Consider the following 18,670-nt stretch of genomic DNA (forward strand, 5'->3'; position numbering starts at 1 on the left):
TACAACAAAGAAAATAGAGAGATCAATAACCGTGTATATTTAAATAGGAAACATTGCTTATGACGAGATAAAGATGTTTTGATCTGAAATTTTGATAGCATTTAATGAAATGGGCAGTATGGATGTGGAATGTTCGACAAAAACAAATTGAATCCAGGATTTGGCAAGATCAATTACATGTTTCATATTTTTTGAAAATTTTGCCATTATTGTTGGAGTTTGAAATGCCCTTATCAGATGAATCTGCTTGTACTTTAATGCAGTACTTCAATGAAACAAACAAGTATATAGATCTGATACAATCGCATCTGATATGGCTGTAACAGGATGAAGCCGAGTTGCTAACGAGTGACAATATAGTTTCGGGAATGAGATGTTATTTATAATGTTTTTACATTGCTGCCTGTGACACAATACACATGCACACAAAGTCCAACAATGGATTTAACGGAATCATGCAAACAGAGTTCTCTGACAGATGTAAAAAATATATCGTTCGTAAATGGAACTATTCAGAACATGAACTTCGGACGTGAGAATCAACGTAAGAAACTTGTTTCTAAATGATATTAGTATATGACTCGACATCTTCGCAAGCCAAGATTCTGATATGATAACCCTATCTACACATTAGCGGATCGAACAGATATATCGCTGCTTTGTTCTAGCAACATCTGTTGGATCTCATGAGTTGCCTCCCTTAGTATGTAATGCCAACTAAACAACATTAGTACATTGTATAGCGGCCGAAAATGGTGGAAGCAATTGACCTCAAAAGGATACTATGTATGTTTAAAATCGAAAATATGACTATGTACCAGAAAAATCGCCAGTACAGGTGTACTTGAGTGAAAGGTCTTAGTGCAAACATGGACCGGCAGTGGAACATTGCTTATTTATCTGCCCATTCAAGTTGTGTGCTCCTTTGTTTTGATCATTTAGGAATCTTAACTTGTTTTTTGATTGGATGCAGTGACTTGCTGCTGCATCCAATGAAATTCTCAGACCCGAAGCACATAAATACCTGCTCGATACGCCCAGGTGTATAATAGGGTATCCCTTCAGCAAAACCTTAACCGTGTGTCATTGATTAATTTCATACTTAAGTTCACTTCTGCAATCAGTGTCAATGGCGACCAAATTATTAGGTATTTTTATACTTGAAATGACGACTGATATTTTTAAGTAGCTAGTCCTATAGCTATGAATGTTTGTACGTATTTAAATCACTATTCCTCATCTTCATCCAGGCAGAAAATATTTAAAGCATGTTGATAATTCAATTGCAAAATATGAGAAGTGCCATATCGTTGATTTAATATATGTTTGTAAACTCATTATGACCATCTGTTACAGACTCGCTTTCTGTAACTCCTGTTGTAAGGTGTTCTTGAGAACTAAGTGCAGTAAATTTACCCGTCTTTCATTGATCTAACCCGTGTCAGACAAGCATGATGAACAGCTAAATGCCTTGTTGCTGAGACTGGATAACAATTTATGTATTTGTCAATATTCAACATTTGCATATACATGTACTATATATTCTTTTATATTTATTTTCTTTTTATAGATCAGCTCTATCAAATATATACATAATTCGGGTGGATATATTAAGTTTCTGCTCTCTTGTCTCAGTTGAAAATAAAAGACATCATGGCTTTTTTCTCTGAATTATTACAATTTCATACATTCCACAACAGGTTAGTCCTGGGTGGAAAAAAATCACATCATGCCATTATGTTGTCACACCTGGTGAATAAACCATGTGCGGCCATTCCTCAAATATGCAACAGATAGACGCAAAACCATAAATATGTTTAGGAACTTAGGAAGTAAATGGAAAAACAGTTTAACCAACCCATTAATTAAAGTATGAAACAATTTCACACCAACATTATAAGACTAATTTATAAATGAGTTTGTTTATAAATGTCTTAACATAAAAAATGGGAAAAATTGAAATATTTTTGAGTTGAGGGAAGAGACAGATTATACAGAGTCTGGACCTAGTCAAATAGTTGGAAAACTGGTCTGGTTTCATGTATATTCATGGTACTGTATAGTTTTGTGGCCATTCAGTAACATATTCAAACGTTGTAAATATATCAGTGAACATTTTCTTGATTTCATGTTTAGAGAAATTCTTTGCTTACTTGATATTATTTTTAATTATTCAGCCTTAGTTTTAATCGACCCATCATGTGGCCGTTAGGCTACAAGATGAGTCAACCTCAGCCAAGCCAGGGGTTATACACTCAACAACAAATCATGTTCATGCCACCACCTCAGTATAGCTCTACTGCACCACATGTGATCATGCCAATGGTAAGAGAACCTAGCACAGTATCAAATAGACTTGGAGATGAAGCAATATTATTCATTAACATATCCCTTTCTGTAAATGAACATGTGCTTTTTAAGTGACAGTTTTTGATAGCTTTGGCATGAGACATACCTTGCAAATGTATTTGACCATTTCTGCCGATGTTTAATGGAATTATGTTATTACGTTTTTAACAATTATATTACAATCAGTGGAGCATGCGGCTGTCAGGCTACCGGATGAGTCAATGTCAGCCAAGTCAAGTGTTATACACTAACAACAAACCATGTTCATGCCACTACCTCAGTAAAGCTCTACTACACCAAGTGTCATCATGCTGATGGTTAGATAACCTTTAGACCGAGTAGCATAATGTAAAAAGGACTCCGAGATGAAGTAATATTGAAGTCTGTTAAAGATACTCCCTTGAACTAATTGTGTGGAAGTGTGCTTTTTGGAGTACCAATTATTGTAAGAGTTGGAACCAGGTTTACATTACAAATGTATTTGACCATTTCTACTGACACGTAATATTAATGTCCTTTTGTATCTCTTTAGACCTATGACATGGCACACTGTCTGTCATCCAGCCATTACATGATTGCTTTCTATTATGTCTTGACTTGACATGCAGATTCATGGTGGTCTTGAACTAGTTGGTTTTATAGGAATTATGAATTGGGTACTATTGCTCTTCAAAGAGCTGAAATGGTCAGCAACAGAGTTTGATAACAGCAACCACTAGATTGTGCCTGGCTATAGTAGATAGGGGAAAGACATCCGAGTAAACATAGTATGATTATCGCAATTTTAGACTTTAAGTTATAAAACAAAGTCAGTATGGGTCGTCAGCTATCATAGACATTCTAGAAAATTTCGCCTCCAGTTCTCCTGTAGATGATGTTGGAAGAGAGCTCACATCACTGATCAAAGTCTTATATTGTTGAACTATCAATGTAAAGCGCCAGCAGATCTGAATCTACGCTGTTCTATTGCTGAATTTGAACGACTGATGCAGACTTTATTGATATTAATGTCAGAGCATCATATATGATATTCAGCTGTTTCTTGATTATCAATACCTTGTCATACTTTCAAAGAACAAATCTGTACTGGATGTGTTGGTGAAGATTTTTCAATTCATTTATCCTTTCGTGTTACATCAAAGTTCAAATATTCAATGTGATCTGAAAATGTAAGGATGGTCACACGAGTTATTAACTATTTTGTGGAAATAAGTCAGTTTATAGCTCCTTTTACTAGCAAGTGTGAACAAACGAAAAGCGAAAAGAAAAAGTAAAACAAACCCCTAACCCCAAGATAAAACAAAAAAGAGAGATATGAAAGGTATATAAAGACAAGAGCTACAGAAAAACAATATGGATTTTCACTGTAACACCAGTTAAGGAAAAGGATACAATAGAAACTCACTTTTGTTTTGCTTTCGTTGCTGCTGCTGTCTTATTACCTGATAAGATACCCAAACTAAAACCAGGTTTGCCGGACCTCCTTTGTCCCAGAGTAGCCCCTATCTTTCTCCTTTGAGGAGATGCAGTGGCCAAATTTAATAATTCCAAGATGCAACCCTGCAAAAACATGCCATATATTTTAATTTGGTGGTCTAAATTGGTCCTAAATGAAAATGTTGCTTCTTGAATAGGCAATGCTGGACATTCCTCTGATAGTTCCCCAAGAATGGAGGCTAGCTCATATCAGCATGTAGGTTCAGCTGAAAGACGTTTTGTGACATGTAGAAGGCGCCGAATAACAATAGTGCTCGTTTGATATCCAGCATCTCCGTTATGTTGGCCATTTTATTTGCTACTACTATTATATGGATGGTCAGATTTGCATGATGTTTTCAACATGACCTCTTATGACATGTTTTGATTATTTTAAATGACATTAACGCCAATCCGATCAATCCTATAAGAAACATGGTTAAATTGGTACCTATTTTACAAATCTTTATATTGTTTCTTAATATGAAAGGAATGGTTATTATATGCTTTATAACATACCTCAGCACATAGAGGTAAGCCATTGCACTACCTTTAGAGCTGGCATCAGCATCAACACAGATCTAAGCACATACATATGCACACCTTGACTGATTCGCAACTATTCTTTCTTTCTATGCGACAGTTTAGAGTGCATTTAATACAGTAGTACCCACTTCCTGGGTAGCAGCCTACTTGATACTTTCTTGACATTACTTTTTGTTTATACAAGGTTTTATTTTGTTTACGTTAGAGAGTTTTAAAGTTTTGCGTGAATACCGTTGGAATCCTGACACTTAGTTAGGAGTGCTTATCACAAATGTAGGTCACGGAATTTCATGAACGTTTTCTGCTAAGATTATTTTTTAAGTTCTCTTCAATATCAAGCTAGGTGATTGTATACTATATTAGTTTTGCACCCTTAAAATAAAAGAAGGTCAATATGAACTTATTCCATATTTCATTGGCTTAAGGTTAAGATTTTGCATTTATTTCATAAGCAGTTGATCTTCAGTACCCTGTACACATACTGTTATACAACGATTCATGAAAGTGTTGAAGGTAATGCATCTTTACGGGAACTACACCCTTCATGACATAAGTGTTCCATCTCAAGCACTGTATACATCTCTGTTAGTGCCTGACCTTACAACTAAAGCTCATTGTGATCTACATTTCACATTTTACTGTGTTAAGAATTTGAATTTAGCTCATGACCACAATATGTTTTTTCTATATACTGCATACTACTGTTATACCTGACTCATTAAATTAAACCTTGTGAAAGGGTATGTCTTCATGAGCACCTGTACTTCATTTCAGTAACAAATCATTATGGTTATGTTTTGTTTTCATTCGGTTAGATTTGACAGTTTTTGTTCATTTTCTCGAGCAACGTTCATGCTAGGTTTGTGAAATTGGTGATGGTGTGCACCACTGTTACTACTGCACCCGTGCAACAAAAGAGGCTCATCGTGACCTATACTTTAAGATTACTTCCCGTGGGTCCATGGTTCTCCGTCCACTAAATAAACTAGTCGCCATATATACTCCATCATGTGTTAAAAAGTAACGTCAAACCCCAACAACTCAAACTAATGTAACCTATTTGAAATTTACTGGCTTTGATCAGTTGTTTGTTGCATTTTATCTATTTGCCTCGTTTATGTTGCTCCATGCTTTATCGTACAATACGTTTAATTTCAATTTAAAATTAGATGACTGAGGGAAAAAATTGATAAACGGACGACATGTAAATTCCATGTTATGAGAGGGTAGCTACTCTGATATCATGGTAAAAACGAAACAATATTTTTACGATTGTCATAATGTTGGCAAATTTGGTGTATATGTTGCACAAGGTGTAAATTAACTTGAAAAATTAATGCTATTTCCATGGCATTCATTCCATTACTTATGCCGTCAAGCAGAAACTTATCAGAGATCATTTTAGAAATTTACATATAACTACATGTAACCACATGTGATGGTGAAAACAGCGCCGGAATTGTTGTTGATAATGCACCACCAACAAGAACATGAACTTAGATGTGGACCTTAGACTTCATTAAACAACTTCCAGTGTTCCAACGAAAAGTTATAAATCGTGTACAACAACTGTTCAAAGTCAGCACGCTTCAATTGACAAATCCATCAGAAAACAACAGCAGACCATACTTTACATTTTGACTCTTCCTTGCCACCACAGATTCGATTTCTTGATTTTTGACAAATACGGTGATCATGTGTTCTGATTCTTTCAAGACATCATTTGACATTATCAGAAGACAAACTGATTAATAGACTGATTACACTGTTATTGATTTGGAGGACATATCGAGTAAATTTCCTAATAAGGGGTACAACCATGATTGGAATTGAGTGCTATTAATGAATTCATTTTTTAAAACAGTATACCTAAGAAAAAATCAATTTGCGAAGTAGAAATATATAGTTAGGTCAGTCTGTGTATGTAAAGTAAATAAACCATAGGTGGCATTATGCAGAAAAATGTTGAAAACTCTTAATACAATGATACTATTGAATCCACGATATCATAGGAGCCTACAATAACTATTTTCCATCATAGCTAATTATTTATAGAACTTCTTTGGTTTCGTTCAGAAAACTATGCTACAGAATTTCTCTTAACTATAGTGTATTATTTCACTGTAACAATGTGAAAAATCAATTATTAATTAACAACATGCTGACTTACTGCATCGAAATTAGTACATCTAATTAACAGTCAAATGTGATTAGGTCAGATGGCAAAATTTTGTATTAGGGTACCAAATAAGTATTGGTGGATGATAGTAGAAATCAATTATTGTTCCTAGTATTGTTTCGTATTTTTTTTGAGGGTTCTCTCCCTTTTTTGATCTTTCCAGACCAGTTAGGGAGGCCCTCCTGCCCTGCATGATTTGGATTGCTATTTTGTATGTTTTGCTATTATATTATTGTTTAATGAAGAACTGCCTTTTTTTAAATTTAAATTTTGTTGTTGTTGTTGTTGATGATATAATTAGGGTTTTATGTATTCATATTTTTTAATGTATTCATCTTTGCTAAGCCAGCTTTCGACTTCCATTCTTTTTTCCTTCTCCTCTTGTTGTTGTCTTCTTTTTTCTTTTCTTTTTCTTTTCGTCATTTCTCTGAGGGCTTTCCGTACTTCTGGGCTTGTTGTTCGTTGCCCATCTTCAGTAGTTTTTGTTATTTGTGATTCTTCGTCCTGCATTTGTTTTGTAGTTGTACTTTCTGTCTGTAGCGATTCCACTCTCTTTTTCCTTTCTTCTTCCTGTCTTATTCTCCTCATATATGGAAGTTCATGTGGATCTAAGTTTCCTTTCTGCAGTGACTTGGTGCTTTTTGATATATCTGATATTTTGGGTACTTGAGTTTTCTGGATTTGGAAGGTTGTGATCTCTTCCTGCAATGAATCTTCTCTTAGACTCTTTATATAAGGGTGCTCATCTTGCAGTTGTTCTGCAATTTCTACACCTTGCTGTAATAAATTGGCTTCCTGTTGCTGTTGTGATTGTATTGGTCCAATTTCTGTTCCTTGTTGGTTTTGTAAGGTTTGTTGTTGTTGTTGGTTCCTTATTCCTTGTTGCTATTTTGATTGTATCGTCCTTTGTTTTTGTTGCTGTCTGGTTTTTTTTTGTTGTTGACTTTTTTCTTCTTGTATTTGGACTAGTTGTTTCTGTTGTAGTTGTTTCCTTTGGTCTATTGTCATCTGTGAGTCTTTATTATCTGCTTGTATCTGTATTTGTTGTTGTTGTTGCTGTTGTTTATATTCTTTTTGTCTATTTTCTACAGAAGTCTGGGCTTGCGTCTGTTGTTGTTGTTGTTGAATTTTCTGCCCTTGTTTTGTGTTTATAGTTTCTTTCTGTACTGGCTTTTGACTTTCCTGTTGTTGTTCAGTTTGTATTTGATCTATCCTTTGTTTGTTTGTTTTGCTGCTTGTATAGGTACTAGCTGTTCTTGTATTTGTTGTCATTCGTTTTGTTGTTTGGTACCTTGTTGTATGTTTTCTACTACTTTTACTGCTTCTCCTGCTTGTTTCTGTACTTATAGCTGTTGCTGTTGTTGCTGTTGTTGCTGCTCATAAAGTTCTTGTCCGTTTCCATCTTGTGATATTTGTTGTTGTTGCTGCTGCGTTTTTTCTGTTATTTGTCCACAGGATGTGTTTGTTGTTGTTGTTGTCGTTGTCGGTACTCTTTCTTCAGCTGTCGTTTCTTGACTTTTGGGACATTTAAAAGGTGTATGGCCTATTTTTCCACATCTATTGCATATACGATCGCATATGCATCCTTTGTACCAAGACTTGGCTAGGAATCCAAACATGTACAATGCTCTCTTGATTTTCTTCATATCGTTTTTTTTTTTTTATTTCCAGTATTCGTGTTCCGTCTAGTATTGTTGTTGTTTCTATAGTTCTATTTCTGCGCTGAGATTACTGGGATATGAAATTTTTCCTCAAACCGTTTTACTATTTCGTCCAGTGGGATTTCGAGTGGGATGTTGGTCACATGTAATTCTCCTATTTGTTTTTTAATTTCTCTTAGCACGGGTGCTGGTTCTTTTACTGTCACTTTTTCTTTCTCCATATGGCAAAGTCGGTGTCTTCCCTTTTGGTCTTACGATGTAACCTTTGCATCCGTTAGGGTTTATGGAGTACACTCTGTTCATACATTCTGGATGCGCTATCTTCATTGCTATCATTACCGAAGCAATACTAGGTATTGTTTCCTTTTGTATGTGTCTCATATCTTTCTCTTGTGTACCTGACCGCTCCAGTGGCCTAGTGGTTAGAGCGTCCGCCTCGGATGCGGGAGGTCGTGCGTTCGATCTCCGGCCGAGTCATACCAGAGACTTAAAAAGTGGTACTAACAGCTGCCTCGCTTGGCGTTCAGCATTAAGAGGTTAGTGTTAGGACTGGTCGGCCTTGTGTCAGGATAATGTGACTGGGTGGGACATCATGCTACATGTCTGCGGCATGATGCCCCAGTGCTAGACATCACTATAAACGGCCACATTGCAGACATCGTAGCGATATGACTGAAAAATTGTTAAAGCTACGTTAAAAATCAAAATCACATCACACATCTCTTGTGCACCTTTTCTATATGTGCGCTGCAGGTAGCTCCTGTCTTGCGTGTCGATTCTTCTTAGCTTGAAAAATTTACTCAGTTGATTTATTTCTGCCCTCGTCGCTATGTTTCCTCATGCTTTCCGTGCACTGGTTCGATTGAATTGACATTCTATTTGTTGATTTTCCATACCGTTTGTTTTTGTAGATATTTTGTGATTTTATATCCTTCTTTCCTTAATGGCAGTCTGTAATGGACAGAAAAGATAGTCCTGTCGGGGTCCCATAACTTCTAAACTGTTTGCTTTGTCCTTGCCATTTTCAGACGATAAAACATTAGACTGTACTTCTCAAGAAGAGTATAACATGAAGTGCTTGGTTTCTGCTTCGTAGTTCTGGCCATATCATTACATATTTTGTTCTAAACGCATCATACGTTAACACACTGTGACATAAACCATGTGATTATGAGGAACTAATAGCTGTCTATAGTATAGATCCTTGGGCAATCGTTCAATTACGGGGTATTCTTATAAATCCAGGGAATAAGCTTTCACACCAATTTCGCTTTGTGTTTTTTTTTTCTTCTTCGATTATTGAGACTTTACTCAACTGGCACAATATAATGACCAAACAAACTCATTTGGATATATTGATTATGCCACCACCACCCAAAAAATACTTGTGCAAACTAGAACTAGATGCCTTTAAATTTTAGTGCTTAGTCAGCAACTTTGTCATTGTTTGTCCAACAATGAAATAATCTGTAAACTTGACCTATTGACCATTAGTTTTTTTTTATTATGGTGTTTATTTGGCAATTAGCTGGATAAACAAATCAAACGCAAGCAGATATATGATTTTGAGAGCTGCCATGACCAATGTCCAGTTGCTCAGTGTATGCGCCAATCAAAACCTTTGATTTGCTAAACATCGCAGGCAGATTCAGGGATATTAATAACTCTGTATAATGGGATATGTTAATCGCAGCGGGCGTCTTTTACATGCAACTTAGTATAGCAATTAGATGAGTGGAATGCTGCATGTTTTTAAACCGGGCCTAGCATATAGTGGCTTACCAAGTAATTATTGAGTGGAAATGGGCTTTTTGCGAATTCATTTCAGCCAGGAGAGTGTCATATCTTTGGCAGGTGTCTTCTTGTTTCTAAAGATGGACATACTTGTCGCATTAGTGTTTACTGAAACACTATAACAATCGAGCATAATGTGCATATTTGTTCCTATGCTTTCAGATTGCTACCAACTACCCTCAAAGAATGTCCTCCCCAGCCTATCAAAAGAGTAAGCCAACCATGCAGCAGGGATTATTTCAACTGCCACAACAGAACACAACAAACTTTACTCCTCATGCTCACACTCACACTTACAGTAACCCTGCAGCTCTTCTCTACAATGCAGCTCAGCAACAGAATAAACCACCCTCTGCCTTGGGGATGAGTGGTAAAGGACAGCCAGTAGCAAAGAAACGAGAGCGCACAGTGTTAATAATAATAGACCCAAATAGTGGGAAAGATATCATGGAAGAGGTTCAACAGGCACGAGGTACGCCCCCCTCATCGGGTTCCTTGGGGTCACACAGCACTGTCAGTGGTCGGGAGGTGAGATTAAAATATTTTAATATTTATTACTTGACATCTGATAGACAACGTTTTCTATATTGTTTCGAATATTAATGTCTTTCCGTGATTTCAGTTGATTTGTTCACTACTTGACGCAACTGTGCCCTTTGAAGTGGATTTTCCTTGCTGCTGGAATTATAGTCTTTGATCAGTTTTTTTCTTCTTCAAATTGGATGTTTGTGTGTGATTTGGATTCTTAACGTAGTTTAAATTTCTTTCAGTCTTATCACTATGATGTCTGCAGGGTAGCAGTTTACAGTTATGTCTAGCACTGAGGATCATGCCACATACATGTAGCATGATTTCCCACCCAGTCACATTATCCTAACACATGGCTGACCAGTCCTAACACTAAATCTGAATGCTGAGTACCTAGTGAGGTAGCTATTTGTACCATTTTTATAAGTCTTTCGTTTGACCCGACCGGGGTTTGAACCTGCTTCCTCTGTCATCCAAGATGGACGCTCTAACGACTAGTCCACCGGAGCAGTCAATTTAGATATTGAGATATTTGTATCATCATCATTACTCTGCATCATTTCATTATATGCGATGCTTTAACTTGAAAGAACTATTCTTTGGTGCAGGTAATGGCTATATACACTTTCTATTTTTGTTCCGCTATCTCGATATTAAAGCCCAAAAGGTGTTTGCATTTATAATGCCACATTTCACGAATTTGTGCATCATTTTGATGTCGGGAAAAAAATGCACTTTCAATGAGATATCACACATATTTATGAGGGAGACTTATGAGAATTTAATAGACAGTGAATGTCAAAATTTGTATAATGCAATGTTAAATTTGTTGCAGGTCACTGATATTTTTTAGAGTGAAACTTTATTAATGCATGGTTATGCTAAACTGAAGATGCTGGATAAACAAATAATTACGTTTCATAAGATACATGTTATCAACTTAAACTAAAAAAAGACGTATTTAAGTGTCTCAACCAAATCACTCCAACTATCTAACAATGCATGTTGTTGTATTCTATCTATAAAGCAGATTATGTCTATAAAACATTTGATTGTCAAAATCTAGTTAGGGTTTTGACCTAGAGTTGTTCCCCTTCTTGTGGCCAATCTGCAATCTTCCTTTTTATGGCACCTGTGTTCAAAACAAACGGTTTGACCCAAATGGATCATTTGGTGTAAATCCACCAATATCTGAGCATAAAAGTTTGTATAAAAGTTTTACATCGCCTGTCTCCTAAGTTCTGTGATAGCTCACTGAAAGGAAAGTTATGACGACTAGATTACTAAAGGTATCACTGTGAACATGAATACCACTGAGACATTAGGAGATTTGTATGCAATCTCAATAGTTTTAGTTACGAACTAAGTAGTTTTGGTTATGAACTAAGTCTCTTATCAAATGTTTATCTTGGAGTCACTGTATTGCAATATAACATTGTCATGATTTTGGCCCAGTTTGCTATCAAGCTTGCATCAGTTTCTTGTGGTTATTTTGAAAAGTTGCAAGCACTGTAGTAAAGAAGTGTATTGTGCTGAGTAGAGAGAGATGAGTAACTCTTGCACCTCACTCATGCCAGGAACAAGTGCTCTGGATCTTTTTCTTGTCCTCTCTCTCTCTCTCTCTCTCTCTCTCTATATATATATATATATATATAATCTTGACAGGAGCTTGCTTTGGGGTGGTGGCTCCTCCTTCATCAGCTGTACTAGCCTATCATGTGCTGAGGGTGTTGCTAAACTCCACAAAACCAATACAAACCACTTGTTACACACAATTACATTTTGTCAAAAAGTAAGTTGCTTGCAACATTCTTTCCATGACACCTATATGTTGATCCAACTGTTTGAGTGCAGAATGGGACTTGTGTCATACTATGTTTATTTGTTTTGTTGATGATAGTTTCCAGTGAATCACCCAGGTGTTCATGTTGACCATCAATAAAGAATTTATCAACTACTAACAAAGGCCAAAGACCTCGTTTCCATGCTTATTTGCATATTGTTGCAAGTTTCTTGTTATCGTCACAATCTGAAATGCAAAGTGTTCATTAATCCAATATGGTTAATTTTGCAATGTAAAGGATGTGTTCTTGATGGGCTCCCTCTTTGTATACAAAGTAAAGCATATAACACTATGTCCATTAGTTTATTTTATTTTACTATCCGGGATGCCCATACATTGTTTTAAGAAATCTATGTAGTAATTAATGGATGTTTTCACCTTTCGTTTTATATATACCCCCCCCCATATAAGATTGCAAATTTCTCAAAAAAACTTCCTCTGATTTTCCTCCTCTTTCAGTAGAAAAAAAATGAATATACCTTAATATGCTTAGATTTCTCCATTTCTCAGTGAATATTGGACTCAGCTCGCTTCTTTGAGCCCTGTAAGTCTTTACTTACAATTTCCAAATATTTCTGCAGCGTGTTGCAACTTGACAGATTTACCCCCGAGACCTTAGATTTTGTAGCAAATAACTTTACAATGCATATATGCTTCACACGATGTATATGTTGACATTGTTTATAACTGTGACGATGTCACAGATATGCGATTTGTCATCTAATTAGCAACAGAGGTTTATATTCTATTAACATGGGACTTTTTTGAGAATTTGAGCCACATATAAAACATTTTCACTGAGAAACATCTTGGTTTGGACAGAGTTGATATAAATATGTATAAAAATCAGTATCTGACACTAACAACAATTATAACGTACATTTGTGTTATGTTTGTGCTGGTGCCAGGGGGTTAGCAGTTGCACGATATAACAATAGTCAAAATAGTTTGGAGTCGTAGGCAATCCTCATAATCATCAAATTGGCGATATGAAAGACAATAAAATGACCAGCAAAATGTAGGAAAATAGAAGATGATCAATATTGTATTTGACATAATATGCAATATAATGTTCATAGCCAGCATACATGCATATATATACATATTATGGTGTGGGAACCCTCACATAGCGGCTGTGTGAGTAAAATTAACGTACTCCAGTTCATCACAGCAGTGAAGTATTAATACATAAACTTCTTAATAGAAAGATCAAATGCAAACAGAGAACATAAGAGATAAGTTAAAATGTCCTATAGAATATAAACAATACCATGACATTATGAAATCATTTACCACCGTATCTGCTCTTATAGGACCTACTAAAACTTATATAACTAAATCTAGCAATGATTTCTGATATTTATAAGATATAATGCCTATATTATTTTGCACATTATCCAGTGGGAACAAATTTTAATCTGAAAATACAGTTCAGTATACGATCTTAGACAAACTAAAATAAACCAATTATCTGATCCAGTGGCATGTAAATTACAATAACTACATCTTCTGAGATATCTTGGTGTGTCATCTTAGTTTGTTGTTTTAGCTGCTAACTTATGTGAGACAAATGTAAATTTTGTAAACATAATTATGAGGCAGGTATCCAAGTAACCTTTGAAATACAAAGTAACTGTGCATTTGAGATTATAATCTAACCTAAATGATGAAAGGAACAAAATTAATACAACTGAGATAGAATAGCGTTTTCATTATCTACCTGTTTTGATCAGTATTCAAGGCAAATCCATTTTTATTGATAATCAATGACATTCATCTCATTTCTCAATACATACCAATCAATTGTGTTGCTTTCTCGTGCCTAAAATTTTCCAGCAGAATTGAATATGAAGCGCTTCAATATATTTTGTTTCACTTTAATCTCAAACTGGTGCAGATTTGTTCTAGGTGGTGTATCAAATAAACTACACATTTCACCGACTGGCAAGGTAGCTTTTTTGGTAGGCACTACAATTTCTGTAGTGGAAATTTTACATGATTTGACAAAAACAATTCAAAGCTGGATAACAATTATCATTTGTATAAAGTTTAATTTCTAAATACTTGAATGATTGTTAAAAAAAACAACGATTTTATTTCACCAAAGTATATGTGAGACGGATTTTATGGCTCCTTTGCACAAACCACAACCATACTTGTTGCAGAACCTAATTTCAAACCGCAAGTCTTGCAGTTGTTTTACATACTTCTCAAAGCTTTTTTGTTTTTTGAGAGATGAAATCAACAGCACCATCTGCAAATAATGGCTTAATTATATAAATATCATGTGTGAAATAATATTAGTATTTATACACGCAGCAAAATAATTAATAAAAACATGATTAATAAAAACATAATGGATTATTGTTTTAATACACATGTACCATGTGTGATGGAATAAATCTGAGCATGAGTTTTGGTACCAAATTAAGGTGTTAACTGATTAACTTTAATTGTTTGAGCAATTGTTCGTTTTCATAATCAGTTTGATACTATTAAATGCCATTAACTATATTTTACCGTATTGGAAGCCTATTTGAAATTGATACTTGAGCAATACAATTTGTTATCCGCATTGCACTCTTACGTAATAATAGCATACAAAGTCTGAATGGATTCTGTTTGTTATTGTATCGTATGGAAAACAAACTGATTCAGTGACATTGTTCCATTTACTTGTTGAACATTTCATGAACATGTATTGGATTAATTGTGAGTGTGGTTCTGCTATCAGATTCACAAATGCCCTTCTGCAATTATGAACATCTCTACACTTCCTTTTAATGTAAACAGACTTGTATTTCCTCACCTGAATCCAATGGATAGCCGCTATAGGCACAGGTATTATTAGTTTTGATAAAGAATGAGAACCAGTCAACTGAGTCGTTAAATAAATTGACAGTTAATTCATCACGCCCTGTACTGTGATTAGTCTTACACCATTTTTACAACCGAGACTGCAGCATACACATTAATCTGAGATCGGGATAGTTTCTTTTTCATACTGAGGTAAATCAGGGGTTTCATATTGAAAATATGTTCCTTGTTCGTTATCCTCACCAAGCACCAGCATATAATTTATTAAAAATAATTTACATGCAAATTTTAAATGATGACTAAAATACATAGCAATTTAAGGGTTTTCCAATATTCTCAAACTCTGGATCGTATGTTTATGCAAACATGTGCTTTCATTTCCTGGAAAACTTGTTTTCATCACATGAAATGGTAGGCTCTTCAAAAGTGATCAACCTTTGTTGACTTTAAGCCATTTGAGAATGTAAGAGCTGTGATCAGAGAACTCACAAAATTGCTTTTTTTTTTAAACAATTCCTTATGCATAAGCCAAATGTTGTCAAGTACAGTGTGACATCTCAGAGCAGAAATTAAACTAGTATGTTGTTATCTTCTATTAGATATACACAACGCTAAATGTTTCCAGAAGTCAAGTCACCTATTTAGGTCAAGCAGTGATGTTTATTTACAAGCTTGCAAGATTGACAAATTCGATGTAGGAAAAATCATGTCAATCACATACATCTAAAATCTTATCAGACTCTAAAAACTCAGCATGATCTATTTTGTATCTGTTCTAGTGCTCATATCACAGTAATACAATTCTAGCCTATTTTTCATAGAACGATTCAATCAATTTCACTTGTTCTTTAAATTTTACTTCTTCAGAAATTATCGGTTTGTCTGACATAAATGCAGCAATCAGTTTCACAAAATTGAAATAATGTATGGATTAGTTGTACGCAAATTTAACCATGAATTTATTTCTCATATGTTGGTATTTGTAAATTGTCATTCTCACATATAAAAGTATGCTCCCACTATGTCTACCCTTTGGATTTACATGTAGATCGGACATATGCTTAAGGCTTTAAGAAGCTTCAACTCTCCTCTACTGCCATGACCATATTTTCTACATTCTGGATCTTTGTTTCTAATAACCCCACTTTGATATCAATGCACTCTAATGTTGAATTTTTCTTGTTTAACATAATGGTAAAATGATCACAACTGCATGTTATTAATGAGTAGGTTTCTACTCTTAGGTCTGGCAGTCCCATAAGGAATATAGAAGACTCTTACTCTGTGCTGAGCTACAGAAGTGAATGTCGGTCTTTTTTGTTGTTTTCAAAACCAACATATCAGCGTGCCTTATCCTGGCAGCCTCAGATTCTCCCCTTTTCCTATTTAAAGACCCCTCAGTATTGAATTGTCTGAGGAGAAGAAAAAAAGTTGAGCTCAGCTTTTAAAATTGCTGATAGTTTAATTAATGTTCATAATGGATACAAAAACCATACCTAAAATGTAATTGCTGAAGTCTGAATATTATTATAAGCATGAAGTGACATGTGTGCTATGTATATCCTTACCTATGTGCTTAATTTTTGTCCCAGATTGAGGGGTGTGGATGGAGTTTTTGTAATCCCTGACTTTTGTCATGATTATTAGTTGTAAACAAGATGTTTAATATAATTTGAATCCAAGGCTGAACCTTGTTATGAGTTAGTGGAATTTTCCATTAGAATGATTAGTTTTTCAGAACATTCTTTTGTGTCATAGGTCAAGTGGAGAGGTGTATATATAGGGGACTTGGTAAACAAATAATTTATTCCTGTGTTAGATCAGTCTGTGGAATTCATTGATCAGATTTACAGTTGCGTTCAGGATCTAAGTTGAGAGGAATTTATTTATTGAAATTCTTCATTGGAATTGCTAAAGTGTTCATTGACATTGAATTAATATATTAATTTGGATTTTTTTTAAATTCATTAAAAAACATTCTGGATTTATGCAAGTCCTAATTGGTATTTTAGAACATTCAAAACTATAGGTATTTTAGGACATTCACTACTATTGGAATTTATTCAGAATATTATGTATCTTTGGACTTGGGATAAGAGACTTGGGATTATTTAGAATTTAATTCACAATACTGAATCATTGAATGTTCACTTTGTATTCTTGGGAAACAAATTGTGCTTGTTGATTCTACTAAACTTGTTGGTTTCACTTCTTTATGCTACATTGTTCAAGACCTAGAGTCGTAATATTTGCAACTTCATCATATTTACACTTACAGGAACATAAATCATTATCGGTGTCTTTACATTTATATCTGTGTTACTCCTTTGCGATAAAGTTCAAATAAAAAGCTGCTGTATTCTTTTGTAAGACAGCAATGTTTACATGTGTACACAGCTTAGTATATGTCACTGCCTGTAAATGTTTACAAAATTGGTAAACGTTTAATGAACATGCATGTGTCCGTCATTTATACAGCAATTAACCATTCCAATTAAATTATATATTGGTATATCTATGCTTAAGACAATGTTTCGTATGATTGTGTGTTATTTCTCTTGTTAAATTATGTATCTATGATTTTCGCATCGATGGTTGTATGGCTTGGTTAAAAAAGCTGAAGTTGACAAGAATTGGTCATAGCACTCATTAAACAAAATTGCACATCAGATAACTTCAGTTAAACGTTAATCAGTATGTTGGTTAACAGAACCTTTCATTACTAACATTTTAGTTTAAATAAACACAATTTCAAGTTTACAAGCCAATACAGAAATTTTTAGTATTTTTATTTCTTACAAAAGCATAACATTTGCATGTCCTGGCAGTACATCAGGTTCCATTATTGATTGTCCATCAAGGGCATATGGTAGGAATCAATATAATGATAATACTTAGGATAATTTACTAAAGCAGTCACATAAACAACATGTCTTTCAAACTGAATGCTGTCATACTTAGAGGTAAAATTTAAACAACAAATGAAACAATCAAAATGTAAGTGAGACAAGGCAAGCACATTGTAATAACTATTGACTATTCAGTAAACCTAACAGTTCAGTAAGTCTAATGGGTAGATTGCGGGAATGTTTTTTATCGTTTCAATTAAACTGTATTGTTTCATTAATTGTAAACTTCATACTTGTTTTGAAATTTTAGTAAATGTTGCAGTCTTATGTTTGTGTTACAGTATCCAGGTTTTGAAAGTTATAGGTGTAGAATTACAGATGTAGAATACGCAACAGCTAATGAACATCCATTCTGGTGAAACCACCTAAAGATGCTAATAAATGTTCACAAAACTTTGCATTTTTTTCTTATTATATATTTTATAACATATCTGTTGTCTCATATCTACTAGTGGGCCTACAGTCACATGTCAATTTAATTACCTGTTTAGGTGTTTCTGGCTTAGAATATTAAGAAATACTGTGTATCCCTGCCCATTTTTAATTTTTTCAGAAACATGGTGATGAT

The 18,670-nt window shown here is 34.7% G+C and overlaps 2 protein-coding genes across 6 annotated transcripts in view; both read left to right on the forward strand.

Moving 5' to 3' along the window:
- The window catches only part of LOC149774518 (uncharacterized), a 643,609-nt gene that overhangs the window by 476,505 nt on the left and 148,434 nt on the right, over nucleotides 1–18,670 (forward strand). The window lies entirely within an intron of this gene.
- LOC149774524 (eukaryotic translation initiation factor 4 gamma 1-like) overlaps nucleotides 1–18,670 on the forward strand; it is a 53,107-nt gene that overhangs the window by 18,930 nt on the left and 15,507 nt on the right. Inside the window, exon 12 of the mRNA XM_089945284.1 lies at nucleotides 10,168–10,533. Within this exon, the coding sequence (XP_089801410.1) occupies nucleotides 10,168–10,533 (366 nt within the window). The remainder of the gene's footprint in view (nucleotides 1–10,167; nucleotides 10,534–18,670) is intronic.

Source organism: Sinohyriopsis cumingii, unplaced genomic scaffold (assembly GCF_028554795.1).
Source record: "Sinohyriopsis cumingii isolate HCF-2022 unplaced genomic scaffold, ASM2855479v2 utg000229l, whole genome shotgun sequence".
In the NCBI taxonomy this organism is placed as follows: domain Eukaryota; kingdom Metazoa; phylum Mollusca; class Bivalvia; order Unionida; family Unionidae; genus Sinohyriopsis; species Sinohyriopsis cumingii.